Source organism: Furipterus horrens, unplaced genomic scaffold, assembly GCF_987537825.1.
Source record: "Furipterus horrens unplaced genomic scaffold, mFurHor1.1.pri manual_scaffold_13, whole genome shotgun sequence".
Classification (NCBI taxonomy): Eukaryota; Metazoa; Chordata; class Mammalia; order Chiroptera; family Furipteridae; genus Furipterus; species Furipterus horrens.
Genome location: NW_028327183.1, coordinates 18,802,642 through 18,817,445, shown reverse-complemented (window position 1 = coordinate 18,817,445; position 14,804 = coordinate 18,802,642). Strand labels below are relative to the sequence as shown.

Here is a 14,804-nt window from a genome sequence, read left to right as displayed (position 1 = left end):
CTATCGAGGAATTTTGCCTAGCAGGGGATATTTGGCAATATCTGGAGACAGTTATGGTTGTCTGGTGGGTAGAGATCTAGGTTGCTATTAAATATCCTACAATCTACAGGACAAAGAGTTATCCAGCCCCAAATGTCAATAACACAGAGGTTGAGAAACCCGACTCTAGAGTCAGTCTAATCAGAAATAAATTTCTAACTACTTACCAACTGCTTGGCCTTTAGTAAGTTATCAAATTTCCCTAAGTCTCAATTTCTTTATCTGTAGCATGAGGGACTGACTATAAGTGATAACATATATACAAATAAAATAAACTGAGCAATGCATAAAAAGTGTTTAACAGTGATTGGTGCATAGAACGTGTGACTCTAAAGGTAACCTATGAGCATTCTCACCATTAACATTCACACACTGTCTCCTAATGATGATGAGGTCCTTCAGATGGAGTCACCATGCTCTAGGAACTTACTATATCAATCCCAAAGTGAGTATTCTCATTACAATAAGCCCTGCACTCTCAGGTATGTGTCTGTATGGTCAGACTGCATATATATATACTCACCAGAGGTTCAATAGTGAAAACCTTATTCAAGAAGAGCATGCTGTCTCCCTGAACCATACTTCTCTGGTTCTCAAAGGTGCGGGAGAGAATGGAAAGGTGTTCTCGGAGTGAAGGATCGACAATACACTCTTCAAGAAACTCATCGGTCTCATTCTTTTCCTCTTTAATCAGATCCTTACAGACCCTGAACGAAAAGAGAAAATGTGAGATTCGTTTTGGGACTCCCATGAAGACCACTGTGACGGACTCTGCTCCAGTCCAGCATCCCTGGGAATGATCTCACCCTCCATCCTGGGGTGGTCCCTCCCTGCCCTGAGTCTAAAACATGCTCTCTGAGTGACCTTATACTTTAATTTCTCAAGAACCTCAGTATGTTCTTTAGTCACTTCCTTCAAGAACTCCTCTTGGGCTTCCTGTTCTCCACTTGCTTACTCCTGAGCCCTCATGCATATTTGGACAAATATTTTATTCTAGGTAATTACATTTTCCAGGTTGATTTTTAATCACTTAACATCTACTCCACCTCCGACACTTCAAGGACAATTCTGTGTCTTTTAAACTTGCTTAGCTTTTAATTCTTTCTTAGCTGTTAAGTTACCTGGAGGACAGAATCAAGAACCAGTAAGGACTAGGTATGGATAATGATTCTACTATCTATTTACTAACTCTGTGACTTTGAGGGTTACCGAATTCCTCTATGCCTTAGTGCCTTTACCTATAAAATAGGAGCTCCCATCATAAAAATGTGTTGAGGATTAAAAGTGATCAAGGACCTGGTATAGCGGGACAAAGCAGGTACTCGATAAACACCAGCTTTCTCCCTGTGTCAGCCACAGGCAATTAACAATCTGTCAAGCTTATGAAGTGCTCAAACTACATCTAAAGGTATGTTTTTTCTCTCTTTCCAGCTCTTTCTAGCCCTTGTAATAAGTCAGAAAAGCAGCCTTCCCCAACCCTCTACTCAGTTCCCTCACCACAGATGTGTTCACAGTACTCCTGGTATCAGTTACTTCACCTGAATTTTTGGAGACTAAATTTTATCTCCTCCCAGGGCATATGGCCATTTTCTCAGCCTTTTAGTGGTATTACCAATGATGAGAGACAAATTATTTAGCCCTCTCAGTGAGAGCCTAGGGTCACTGAATTCCTGTCCCAGCCCCAACTATTTCTAGTTTCTAAATGACTTTATGCAAGCCACATGCTTAGCCATGTCAAATAACTCTTTTTAATAGCTTTCCTGTTCGGGTTCCTTGGGCTACCTAGCATACAGATGTCGAAGAAATGGGTTCAGTGTGTTCTGGTTCCAAGGAAAAAAGCATTCTGTGCTTCCCTTTTATTGCTGTTTGGGAAGCAGTGTCCTAGGTAATGAGAGGAGCAGCCCTTCTATACTGCTGGGCAGAGCAGCACAAATTAAAGAGAGCTCAGTCCACAGAAAGAACAGAAACCATTAATTCTTGTAAGTGAAAGTTATTACACCTATCTTTTGAAATAAATCCTAAAGAAACAATCATAGATGTAAGTAAAAATACAGCGACAGAGATGTTCTTCAAAGTGCTAGCAATAATACCAAAAAAGTGGGTAAGTTTTATGTAAGAAACTGAAGGACTGGTTAAACAAATAATGGGAATCATAAACATGACATTTATTTAGGGGGTTAATGGGAGTGGGGTGTGGGGATAAAATGCCTCCCATGAACCAAGGATGATAATGTTCCATGAACCAAGGAGTATGGTTAACTCAACCCCTGAGCCAGAAAACAAAAGAAAACGAAGAAAAATTCCCAAGTACTGCTCCTCTCCCACGCTATTGGGACTCTGAAATCAGTAACAGCTGTATAATGCAAAGGGGGTGGGTGGAGGCAGGTACCAGCTGTTTCCTCTTTGCCCTCTGATGGAGAACTGGGGTCATGACTGAGAGACTAAGAAGGCAAAACACAACACCTTGAGCTGGGTTGACTCCATTGAGGGCTTCTATTATATATACCCCATTCTATTGTTAGCTTTTTTTTTTCCTGATGATATTCATGGTCTCCTGTCTCAGAGATGGTTCTGCCCTCCAGATGAATGACGCCTCTCACCAGAGAGCTTAACAATGCACCAGCCTTCTCTCTCAATTAAACCATGGATTTAACCTATTTTCCTAATGGTCTGGTAGCCACCAACACCCAGCACCTTCAGGCATCAAGTATAGTCAATGGGGAAGACTTGTGTCCCAGGTATAGCAGCATTGAACCACGAATGCTTTCCCATCGTCAGGTGCCAGAGACACTGCTCCTTTGCAGCATCCCCAAGAGGTGGTAGCGAGATGCTAAGGAGATTAAAAACTAAAAGCCATGGCCTTCACAGCTGGGAGAAATACTCCCCTGTCCACATTTGGCATGGAAAGGATAGAGCCATCCACCTTCAAATGGACCATGTGACCCTGGTCACCAAGCAACTCTGTGGTGACTGTTATAAACTGAGGACTAGAGGTCCCCTTCCTGTTTACCAAATAGCACTCAAGATTAAATTTACTGCTACATGGGTGGCAGGCCCAAAACCCAAATAAAACTGATTTATCTAGAGAAAAATGCCTTTTCCTATTACTGAATGTTGTGGAATAAATTCATGCTGACCACTTTGTGGGAGTCCACTGAGGATGCTAGTAGTTCCTGCACGTGGTAAATCTAGAATTAGAGCAAGATGCTATTGAGACAATGGTCATGACCTTCATAGAGAAATGGGGAACAGAAATCCTCAAAGCCCATGCTGTGTCTTTGAATATAATAAGCTATGATGAGAATGAGTATGAAAGAATCTGGTGGGATGTTTTATAATCCCTCAGGACAAGTATCCATGAGACCATTTAGAACAGATCCTCTCTGTTCCAAGTTCTGGACCAAAGTGAACTTTCCTCTCTACATTTGTAACTACAGTGGCAGCTGAAGGAAGAAAAGGGATAGGTTGCTCACATCAGGAGAGTCAAACATAAGGAGGACTATTCTGGGGATACCTGCACGTGCCTCATTGGGGAGGTCAAAAGGTTTATACCAGTAGTTAAATATCTGACTACTTCTCAGGCATGAGCAAACCTCTGCCCACAAGCAAGCTACCAAAGAAAATTATGCTTTATCTGCCACTGATATGTGGTTTGAGATACAACTTGAGGATCTGTGACTTAGAGGAGAAGGGGGCCCATAACCACAGCAAGAGCACTGCCACCTTCAAAGGGGCAGTTATCCAGAAACAGGGGTTAAATGTTCAGTAAAGGACAAACCTCTCTGTAATTGCATCTCATGGCTAGTTATGTCCAGGACAAAAATCCATGACTAATAATATAAGTTGTGATATGCTTGGGGATGTATTAAGGAACAAGAGAAAGATGAGAGAGAAGAGACAACCTGGTCCAATAAGATATTAAGCATAAATGGCCTATTTCCTTTCTTGCCCCAGGCATCTGGCCCTAGAAGAGGAAGAGGGAGAAGGTAAGGTGCAGCACATTCAATAAACTCTTCACTTAAATCAACCAACCCATTTTGGAGAAACGTGAGTCATGCTGCTCTGTGCCACCCAAAGTGAAAATGGAGGTGTTCTTATTCAGCTATCTGAAGCCACTTTTCAAGGTCATTGTTTGAGGGAAGGGCATGATCCTAGATCATAAAATTAGGCTTCTAATCATGGTTATGAAAATGTTATCTCATATTATTCCCTTGCTACCAAAAATCTCCTAGAAGAACTAATAGAAAGAGTAAGAGAGAAAGTGAAAGAAAGACAATACAACAGAAAAGGAATAGGATCCAAGGATAATATTAAAGATAAGGGTGTGAGTGCTGGGGTAGGTGGAATGGGGGACAAAAAAGAAGAGAAATATCCACCCACATGTGGTTGAAATTATACACTCTATGCCTTAGCATCTCTGACAGCAATTGATTTGAATTCTTCTTGAGTTTCGCTGTTGAAATTACTGTCGTGGCCTCCATCGTGTCCTATCCGTACAGACACACACACACAGCTGAATTCACAGCTGCCTTCCCTTCTGACAGCGCATATTCATTCTACGCTCCCTACAGGACAAGCAGGAAATTTAAACACCACGCTTACTGCTGTTCCTTTGTTTTCAGCTGCTCTCCCACTTTACCCTTAAACCTGCTTGGGCCATTCTGATCGTTGGTATATATGTCGGCTGGGCAATCAGGACAAATGAAACAGTGGATGAGCAGTTTCCTCTTGCCTTTTCCAACTACTGGCATTTCTATACCATGAGGCAAACTAAAGTTTTTAGGCAAGAAAGGCTTTTCTTTGCTCACTTTTTAAAGATGGCACAGTGGCAATCCAGTGATTAAAGCTCACTGTCTGAATGATGAAGCTTCTGGTTCCACTGGGTCCTCTCATTGTCACGGCTCCTTCTGATTCAATTAGGGGCAGCACAGTGGGGGATTTCTGCCTGGCTTCCATGGACCTAAGGCTTTTATTTTTACCGCATACTAACTTGGTTTTAAACAAAGCTTTGAAGCTTCCCAGAACTAATCTTTAATGAAACTGGAGAGGCAAATAAAAAAGGCTGAAATAAATGCCAGTGAAAGCAGCTGAAGTGCTAATTCAGGGAGGATGGAAGGAGTTTAAAAGAGGCAAGAGCAGATTCAGTAAAAAAGAAATATTCAAAATTTAACAATAAAGAGATTAGTTAAAATACTTAGGTTTTCCATTTTATTAACTTTCTCTACTGCCTGAAGTATCATTTTAAAAAACACACTAAAGATGCCAACAAGAAATCATTAAATTATTTAGTTAGCAGGGATTCAGCTACTAAAACTGGGACTATAAGAGTTGTTATATCTAAGCCCTTCTTTTTCCTCATTTTTCTTATTTTCTTTTTTTTCATTTTTTTATCGTTGTTGTGTTACAGTTGTCCCATTTCCCCCCCATTGCTCTCCTCTGCCCCATCCACCTCCCTCTTATTTTCTAAAAATACTCTTTCACTGAAAAAAAAAAAAATCCACATTGATCCCAACCCAAAACAGATTATTTTTATAAATCCTATGAATTCTGACCACTTTGTTTAGAGCTATGTAATGAAATACAGACATGTAGATTAGTTTGGAGAAAATAGTAAAGAATGATACAGTTGGTCTTTAAAATCAAGTAGTTTGGCTACTGATAAATTGTAACCAGGTTAAAATTAACTAAGAATGGACACCACATAGCTCAACTCAAGTTCTTTCAATGTAAAAGGAGCATATCATGCACTGGAACCAATTTAAATTTTTTTCACATTGTTGAGTTGCTTAAAACCTTACCATAAAAGTCACTGATTTTTTGTAATAACTGAGTTTTGTCTTCCCCCAAATAGAGCATCTAGGTGACTTTTCTTACAAACCTTTGCTTTTCTCTATATTCTTCTTCCTGAGTAGCAAATATCTTCCACTGGAAATGGGCAATGATGTTACTGCGGTTGTAAATAGTTAGAGTTCGTTGATTGGCCAGAGATATGTAGGTTTTCTCAATGATCAAAGAATTCTTGTCCAGCCTTATATTCACATCTATGGCAGCTCCGTACAGAGACACATACATTTTTTCACCTAGAAATTAACAAAGTAAACACAGTTTGAGATTTATTCTAGAGTGATACTACTAGCCTACTTCTTTGCCCAAGGGGAAGCTTTACACATTTTTGTGAGGGCAGGAGAGACAGAAATCAAAGCCCTAAGCCTACATACAGAAGGGAGAACTTAAGGTGAAAAATACTTCCCCCTACAATAAGCTAGCTGATCCTCAGTCCTCAAAAGACTACATATACTCAAAATGAGGGTAAACTAGAGGTAGACTAGCTCTAGTTCAGAGTTAAATATCATGCTGTAATTGTCTATGTCTTGAATTTGATAGTCATGAACTGGCTTCATGCTCAGAAACCTGGAAGATTAATTCCTTTTTTTCTTTTGAGAAAGGTACTTGCATCCAAAGTTTTAAATTTTTCAACATAAAATAAAATGGACAAACATAACCAGGAGGAAGGAAGGAAGGACGGAAGGACAGAAGGAAGGAAGGAAATAACCACAATAATAAACTTCATAAGTTAGAACCTGAAGATACAAGAAAAACAGAAGCAGACTCACAAAGAATCAGATAGTAGTATCATAATATAGAGACTATAAAACCAACTATGCTTAGTAATTTAAAGAAACAAAGAATAAGTTTAACTATATGTAAGCAATAGGAAATTTAAAAATCTTGAGAATTAGAAAAAAGCCACACTCTTGGCTCTTACAGAAATAAAATTAAAAAACCTAAAATTTAAAAACTCTAATAATATACTTAATAAGAAATTTTATTAATTTTGTGAAAAAATTAATGAAATAAAAGATGGTTCAGAAAATACAAAGGGCTAAATAAAGAAATAAAAATACATGGAAAATGTACAATGAAAGGGTAAAAGCCTAGGCAGATGAAGTGAGATGGTGTAAAGTGTTTAACTGGACACTCAGGAGAGGAAAGAGATAATGAAGCAAAGACAGTATTTCAAGAAATATGGTTAAGAGTTTTCTAGGATTGATTAAAGCCATCAGTTCACAATTCAAAAAGCCCAATGAATGACAAGTAGGACACATTAAAAGAAATTCATACATAATATATTGCAGTGAAACTAACAACAACAACAAAAAAATCAAAGACAAAGAATAAATCCTAAAAGTAAGCAGAGGGAAAAAGATATCTTCCGAGGACCCAGGTTAGAATTACAGCTCACTTTTCAATTAAAACAATGGAGACTAAAAACAGTGGGAGGGCTTCTTCAATATGATAGGGAAGAACTCTATAATTTTTCAGCTTTTTTTCCCACCAAAATGTCTTCATTTTGTCTTCACAGTTTAAGGATATTTTCAATAGGTAAAAGATTCTAAATTAGCTTTTTTAAAAAGTTCAGCTCATGAATAATGCCATTTTACTGTCTTCTGACTTCCATAATTTCAGCTGAAAAGTTTGCCATTAATATTACTAGTGTGCCCTTTAAGGCACTGTGTCTTTTTTTCTCCTACTAGTTTTAAAAGAGATTTGCTTTGGTTTTCAGCAGTAGTTATACCACCAAGGGTTTTCTGAGTTTTATGAACCTTGGATTAATGTCATTCATCATTTCTGGAAATTTTATAGACAACTATCTCTTAAAATATTTTTATCCCATTCTTTCCTCTATTTCTAAGACTCCAATTACATATAGAGTGACCTTTTGACTGTGTGTCACACCTACATGGCCTTTGGTTTCTGTTCCTTTTTTTCCTAATTCTTTTTTGTTTCTCTCCGTGATTCAGTTTGGGTATTTTCTATTGATCTGTATTCAGGTTCATTAATCCTGTCTTCTGCTGTATCCATTCTATTGGTAAACATAATTAATTCTTAATTTCCAACATTATATTTTCAGAATAATATTGTTAGTATAACCTGAGAAAGATAAAGTAGGCCAATATATAGACTGATTACACTTCTGAATATCAATGTAAAATCCTAAACAAAATATTAATAATCATAATTCATCAGCACATTAAAAGAATGATACTTTGCAACCAAGTGGAATGTGTTTCAGGAATGCAAAGATGGCTTACTATTAAAATATCTGTTAATATGGAATGGGTCTAAGGGGAAAATTATATAATATCCACTGATGCTAAAAAAGAATCTAACAAAATTCAACACACATTTTTAATTTAAAAATTTAATAAAGTAAGAGCTGATAGAATTAAAACATAGTATAAAGTATCAGTAATTAAAGCAGCATGAAGAGGCAGAACAATGGGTGGAATGGAATTAAAAAGTCAAAACAGGCCTAAATACATACTGAAATATTGAAATTTATTATATTATAAAGACAGCATCTCAAGCCATTGGTGTAATAATAACCTTTGTAAAAAAAAAAAGAAAAAAAAGGTGCTATTGGGACAACCTAATAGCCATGTTCAAAAACAATATCAGAATAAAAGCCAAATGAATCAAATATTTAAATGTTTGATATGAAACCATAAAAGTAGAACAATATCTAGGAAAACTTTTGATAACTTTAGAGGAATAGTTTGCTAGTTTTGACTCAAAATCCAGATTCCTCTAAAAAAGATTAGAAGAGTGATTACATAAAAATAGAAAAAAATCTGCATGGCATTCATATTCATATGCAAAAACAAAAGAAAACCTGGGTAAATATTTGCAACTGTGTCTGAGACAAAGGGATTAAATCCCCAAATGTATAAATAGCTCTTAGAAATCAATAAAATGATCCAATAGAAGAACGGGATAGAATTGTGAAAAAGGAAATACAAAGGTCCCCTCTCCGTATTATCAGATCCTCAACTTCACTCATAATAAAAGAACAACTAAAGATACATTTATATACTGTTTTCCCCCATCAGATTGGCAAAACAAAACAAAAATTTGAGAACATAATATGCTGCAAGACAAAGGAGAGAAGGTACTCTCACACACTGCTATGGGACTGCAAAATGGTACCATTCTTCATGGAGTCAATTTGGTAACACAGATCTAAAAATCTATCAAAATTATAAAACTATTAATCCTCTGGACCACTTCTAGGAATTTATCCCGTAAATGAGCCAACATGATCAAAGGTATTCATTACAGCATTGTTCTTAACAGCAATAGAGTGGAAACAGCCAAAGGACACCCATCAGTAGAAGGCCAGTTAAGTAATCTGTGCTACATTATACCTAAGAGTGGAATACTGTGCAGGTATGAAATAGTACACCATGATATGGAAAGATCTCCAGGATATATTAAGTAGGAAAAACAAGGTTTAGAACAATTTATATAGTATGCTATTTTGTGTAAATGGGGAATATAAGTATGCATTCATGTTTGTATCTATTTGCAAAAAAATAAAATAAAATAACACAGGAAGAATATACAAGGAACCAATAAAATAAGAGCAAGGTGGGGTAAATAAAGTAGGGTGGAAATAACACTTTTCAACATATACTTTTAAATATTGTTTTAATTTTGAACATATGAATACATTATTTATCCAATGCTTTAATGTACAAAGGGGTTAAAGGGCCTCAGAAAAATTGTAAAGCTTCTAGATAGCACTAGTAATGAGAGAAATATAAAATAGCATTTCAAAACTATCAGATTAACAAAAATCAAACAGTTTGACAATGCTGTTTTGGCAGTATATTGGCAAGGTTGTGGAAAAACAAGAATTTTAATAGACAGCTCATAGAAATACAAATTGGTACAACCACTTGATTAATCAATTTAGTATCCAGTAAAGCTCAGGATTAATTTTCCCTATAACTTAGCAACTGTACTTCTTGGCATCTGTCTTCAGGGACAATCTCACACAGCCACAAAAGAAGATATATACAAGTCACAGCAGCATTGTTTGTAATAGCAAAAAACCAGGAACATCCTAATATTCATAGGTAAATAGGTAAATTATAGTATAGTCACATGCTGGAGTATGTTGCATCAATTAAAATGAATGAATCAGAGCTATATGTAGCTATATGTTTAAGTCTTTAAAACATAATGTTGAACAAAAGTCAAGTTAGGAAATGGTACATACAGTATGATATCATTTATGTGAAGTTTAAAACTACTCGAGACACTAGTATATATTGTTCATGGAAAAATAAATATGTTGGAATAGCATAAAAATGGACTCAATACAGCTCCTCTGAGGACTAAGACATGGAAATCAGATTAGGAAAGAGTAACAAGGTGACTTGAAATATATAATCATTTCAGTTATCTATAAAACAAGACACCTGAAAGAAATGTGTACAGCAAAATGTTGAGATATGTTAAGTATAGTGGTTGTTGATTATATCAACGTCTGTTTTTGTGGTTATTTGAAATACAAGGGTGGGCAAAATTAGGTTTACAGTTGTTTGTATGGAAAAAATATATAACACAAGAATAAACCCTGTGTTTTGCGTACCCATGTATAAAACTACTTTTGCGCACCCCATATTTCATTGTTTAACGAATCAAGGAAAAGATCCAAGGGTTTACTTAGTTCACACAAATCTAGGGGGTCATAGAGACTAATGTCATCAATTTGAGTTGCTTGCTGCAAAACGGTTCCTTCCCAGAATACAGCAAGAGCCACTACATGTTTTTCAAGAACCATCTAATATTTATTTTTTTACCACTATCTTCCAAAAATCATCAGATCCACAAAGTGAAGGAAACAATAAGTCTTGTCATCCCCACAGCTGTTGAAGTACTTGCTTTCAACACCCTATTTGATGAAGACAAGCCTACCAAGGGACTCCAGCCCCTAGCTACTTAGAAGAGTGATAGGATGGAGGTGTTATGCCTGTAAGAATGGATAAGGTTGTGCCTCAGCATTTCTGTGTCCTTGAAGCGCCTGTTTCTGCAATGGTTTCTTCTGGGTTTCTGGGTGGAATGCTGCAGTCATTGTAGATGAGATTAGCCATCGTCATTTATTATGTCGTAGTAAAGATATATTTGGTGGAAGGTCTCATTACCTCTTGCCAGTTTTACTACTATCAATCTAGCAAAACAAATACGAACAAAACTAATTTTACCAAAAAATGTGAAGCCAGCTATGTACACAATACATTTCATACTGTGGTTTCAGTACTTTCAGACAGCAGAGGACAGTAAAAAAATATGTATGAGTGCAGCCCTAGGTTCTCTAGGGAACTAACAAGTTGATGGATAGAGTGTTTATCTCTCTTGGTCACAGTAGGGTCAGATTCACCAGTTAAGTGAATTGCTGAATCAAACTTCTTTGGAAGTGCACTTTCTTTGGAGGGTTCAAGAAACAAATTATGGGACTTGACTGAGCTCACCCAGCTCATTTGCTGCAATACCAAAATCAGTATGTCTAATCTGCATGAAGGCAGTGTCGGATCATAGAAAAGGTGCTGGTCTCAGATGTGGCCAAAGACCTGGGTTTAAGTTCCAGCTTTAATTAGATATACAGTCATTTAATGTCTCTGGGCCTCAGTTTACTGATCTCTACAATAAAGGGAGTTAAAGAGATGTTTTCTAATGTCCCTTTAAATACCAACACCTCATGACTTGAGAGTACTTCCTGTGTAATTTATGGAACTCTCATTCCACTTCCCTAAACAATCTGTAACCATCTGTATGGCCTAACTTCTGCTATTCCCTATCTTAAGCTGTGGAATAAGAACCAAAAGGAGAAGAAGAAAAAAGAAAAAAAAACTAGGTCAAGGAATATTCCCATTGCCTCTAAGCCATGTTAAAACATTTGCTTCTTTACAATAACTATGTTCTGTTAGAGTTTCTAATTACAACAGCACACATTTGTAATACACAACTCACATAATTGAAACTAAGTTTATGCAGGTAAGCCTACAGAGGTATATTCAGATATGTACCATTTAGCAGTTCCAACTGCAAGATATATCACTCAATTACTTACTATATTATATTTTGGTATTCCTTTATTGACTTTGAAAAGAAAAAGAAGAATGTATTTATGGCTCATTAAAGCACATAAATGACCATAAAGCTTCCCTGTGAAGTACTAATATTATTATTGCTTATATATTCAATAATAATACATCATCATACCTTTGGGGGAAAAGCCTATTTGCCAACACCTGAACTGAAATATCTCCTCTTCAGTAAGAGACGCAGTACTTTTTAAAATGCTGAGTAAGCGCATTAGCTCTATATCCTGATTACTGCCAGTGGTTAATGTCACCTCTAAGTTGACAGCAACCTGACCAGACAGTGATGAAAAACACTGCTGTGCTCCTACTGCTAGTGCTTGTTCAAGTAACCTAAGGTTCAATGAGAACGTTTCTGTTTAAAGCCTGATCAGGATACCAGTATCTCCTGGATCCTTTAGGGTCATTGTTGCTCAATACCCAGATGAAAAATGCAAAACTTAAACAATTAACCATTTGTTTCTCTCTTAATAGTCAAATAATATTTTCACTTTTCTGTTATATTGAAATGATAGGACTAGTTTATTCATTATCTGTTTTGATTTGTTTTGTTTTGTTGTTACCAATGTACTCTTGAGTACTTATATTCTTAACCTTTTCTGGAGGATTTCCTTCTCAAAGGTATCAAGTCACTTCAGTTCTTTCTCAGTTTTAGACTATAAAAAAGGTAACTAAATCATTTCTAGGGTAAAACCAACTGTCTAAACAAACTTGATTCTACTACAGAAGGGATACACAGCAAGAAAGGGGGGAAAGTTCTGGTTCAGGAAAACATTAATATAATATTAGATACTGGTGAAACTTATACTCAATCTCCTTTTAATTGCTTGAACACTGGTTCAAGCTCTGGTTGTTGAAAAAGCAAAATTTCCTGGCTGCACTTAATGAAGAATACATCCAGTGGAGGACACGCCATAAACACAACTGTTTTAGGAACGTGACTGAGTGCTTCCCGCAGAGGAGTACCAAAGCTCCTCCTTGTGGAACCTTGTTTGAGGAAGTACAAAGAAAAGCCCATGCTAAACTTCCCTTCTCAAATCAGTGCCTGCTTCAAACAGCTGCAGAAAGTTCAATCAGATGCTTATTTAGGGAGACGAGAAGCCAATGATCGTGGCTGCTTGGAAAAACTGCATGACTGTGTTTAGGCAGTCATTATGTTTTTCACTAATGAAGGGTTGGTTAGGGACTCTGGTCATTAATAACCCATAATAAAGATGAAAGCATATTCTTATCAGCAGTTTATTTCATGTAAGGAAAATTGCTACCAGATAGTTTACCTCTGTCTGCAATCTTTAGAAAATGATTTTATTCATGAACCAAAGTTGACAACAGAACCTCAGGGTATGGAAATCAACTTCTCCGTGGATGATTAACTTTTAATATACAAATATTCATTTTCTTTAGCACAGGAGTATAAATGTAAGTATGGTATCAATCCAAATACTTACATAAAAATCCAGATCGAGGGCCCCTGGGAGAATGCATCTGCATTTCAAAGTCAATGGACTCAGGAGTAAAAATGCAAATACAGTTACAGAGAGATTAGGGGATGATCCGCTGTGGCAGAAAAAGCACAGTGCAGGAGGTGAACGTCTGGGTTCTAAATGTTCTTCTCACTAAGTTATGTGACCTTGGCACAGCCAATTAATTTCTTAGGGCTTCGTTTATTTCATTTGTAAAATTTAAGGACTAGATTAGATTATTACTGAAATCTTGTCTCAACTTCTGATACTATTAATCTATGAGCACTTTTAAAAATTGTTTTCCACTTTTTTATTTTTTTAATCTATGGGCACTTTTAAGACGTGTTAGTCTCAAAACTCAAATAAAATTTTTTGAAATTATACCCTCAACATATGTACACACACACTACTCATATGTCAAGCATATTAAAACTACAACTCAAAATATTAAAAAGGATAAAAGATATATAATATTTAAAGATAATTTACTTAATATATTTACCAACAATAAATTATATGAGTGAAAGCAAAAAGACTGACTGTGCTTCATTCTTTTTGTAACTCCTGGTTCAAAACCTTGTGACACAGTGCTCCAAAGGTAATTCTACGGACATATTTTTTTTTTCCATACTTAATGATAGGGGCTGACATAAACAAAACATAAATAAAATAAAACACAAAACATATCATAAAAAAAATGATACCTTACAAAGATATAAAGATCTACATGGGAGCAATGTAAGAAAGTGACCGAGTTTATTAACACAGATATTTTTCACTTTCATCTGGTATCAACACTAATAACATAAAGTCTTTTGTTGAAATTCAGCTAATAATTTCCCCATAATGGTAACAATTACTTCACAAACAGAAGAGTCCAACCAAATCAATATTGCATTCAACATAAAAAGACTGAATAGTATAATTAAAAGACAAAGATTCTCATGCTGGATTAAAAAACAACCTGGTGACGCTTCCAAATGTCACACTTTAAATAAGAGGACACAGAAAAGTTGAAAGAAAAAGGATGAACATAATATACTATCCACACACTAAGCAAAAGGAAGCTGCTGTGCTATACAAATATCAGATCAAGTAGATTTTAATGTCAGAAATCTTACTAACAATTAAGTGACATTTCATAATGATAAGAGTTAACTCAACAGGAAGTTATTTTAAATGTGTATATACCAAGCATCATAGCCCCAAAATATATAAAATGAAAACTGATAGCACCAAAAAAGAGCAATACCAAATCTAACCATCATATTTATGGATTTTAATAACATTTTCCAATAATTAATAAAACAAGGAGAAAAAATTAGTAGAGATAGAGATTGAACAACATGATTAA

At 36.1% G+C, this 14,804-nt stretch overlaps 1 protein-coding gene across 1 annotated transcript in view; it reads right to left on the bottom strand.

The window, feature by feature from the left end:
* The window catches only part of HYDIN (HYDIN axonemal central pair apparatus protein), a 280,489-nt gene that overhangs the window by 225,679 nt on the left and 40,006 nt on the right, over window positions 1-14,804 (bottom strand). Inside the window, exons 7-8 of the mRNA XM_090260317.1 lie at window positions 5,918-6,119; window positions 563-746 (exon numbers count right to left, since the gene is read on the bottom strand). Coding sequence (XP_090116443.1) covers window positions 563-746; window positions 5,918-6,119 — 386 coding nt within the window. The remainder of the gene's footprint in view (window positions 1-562; window positions 747-5,917; window positions 6,120-14,804) is intronic.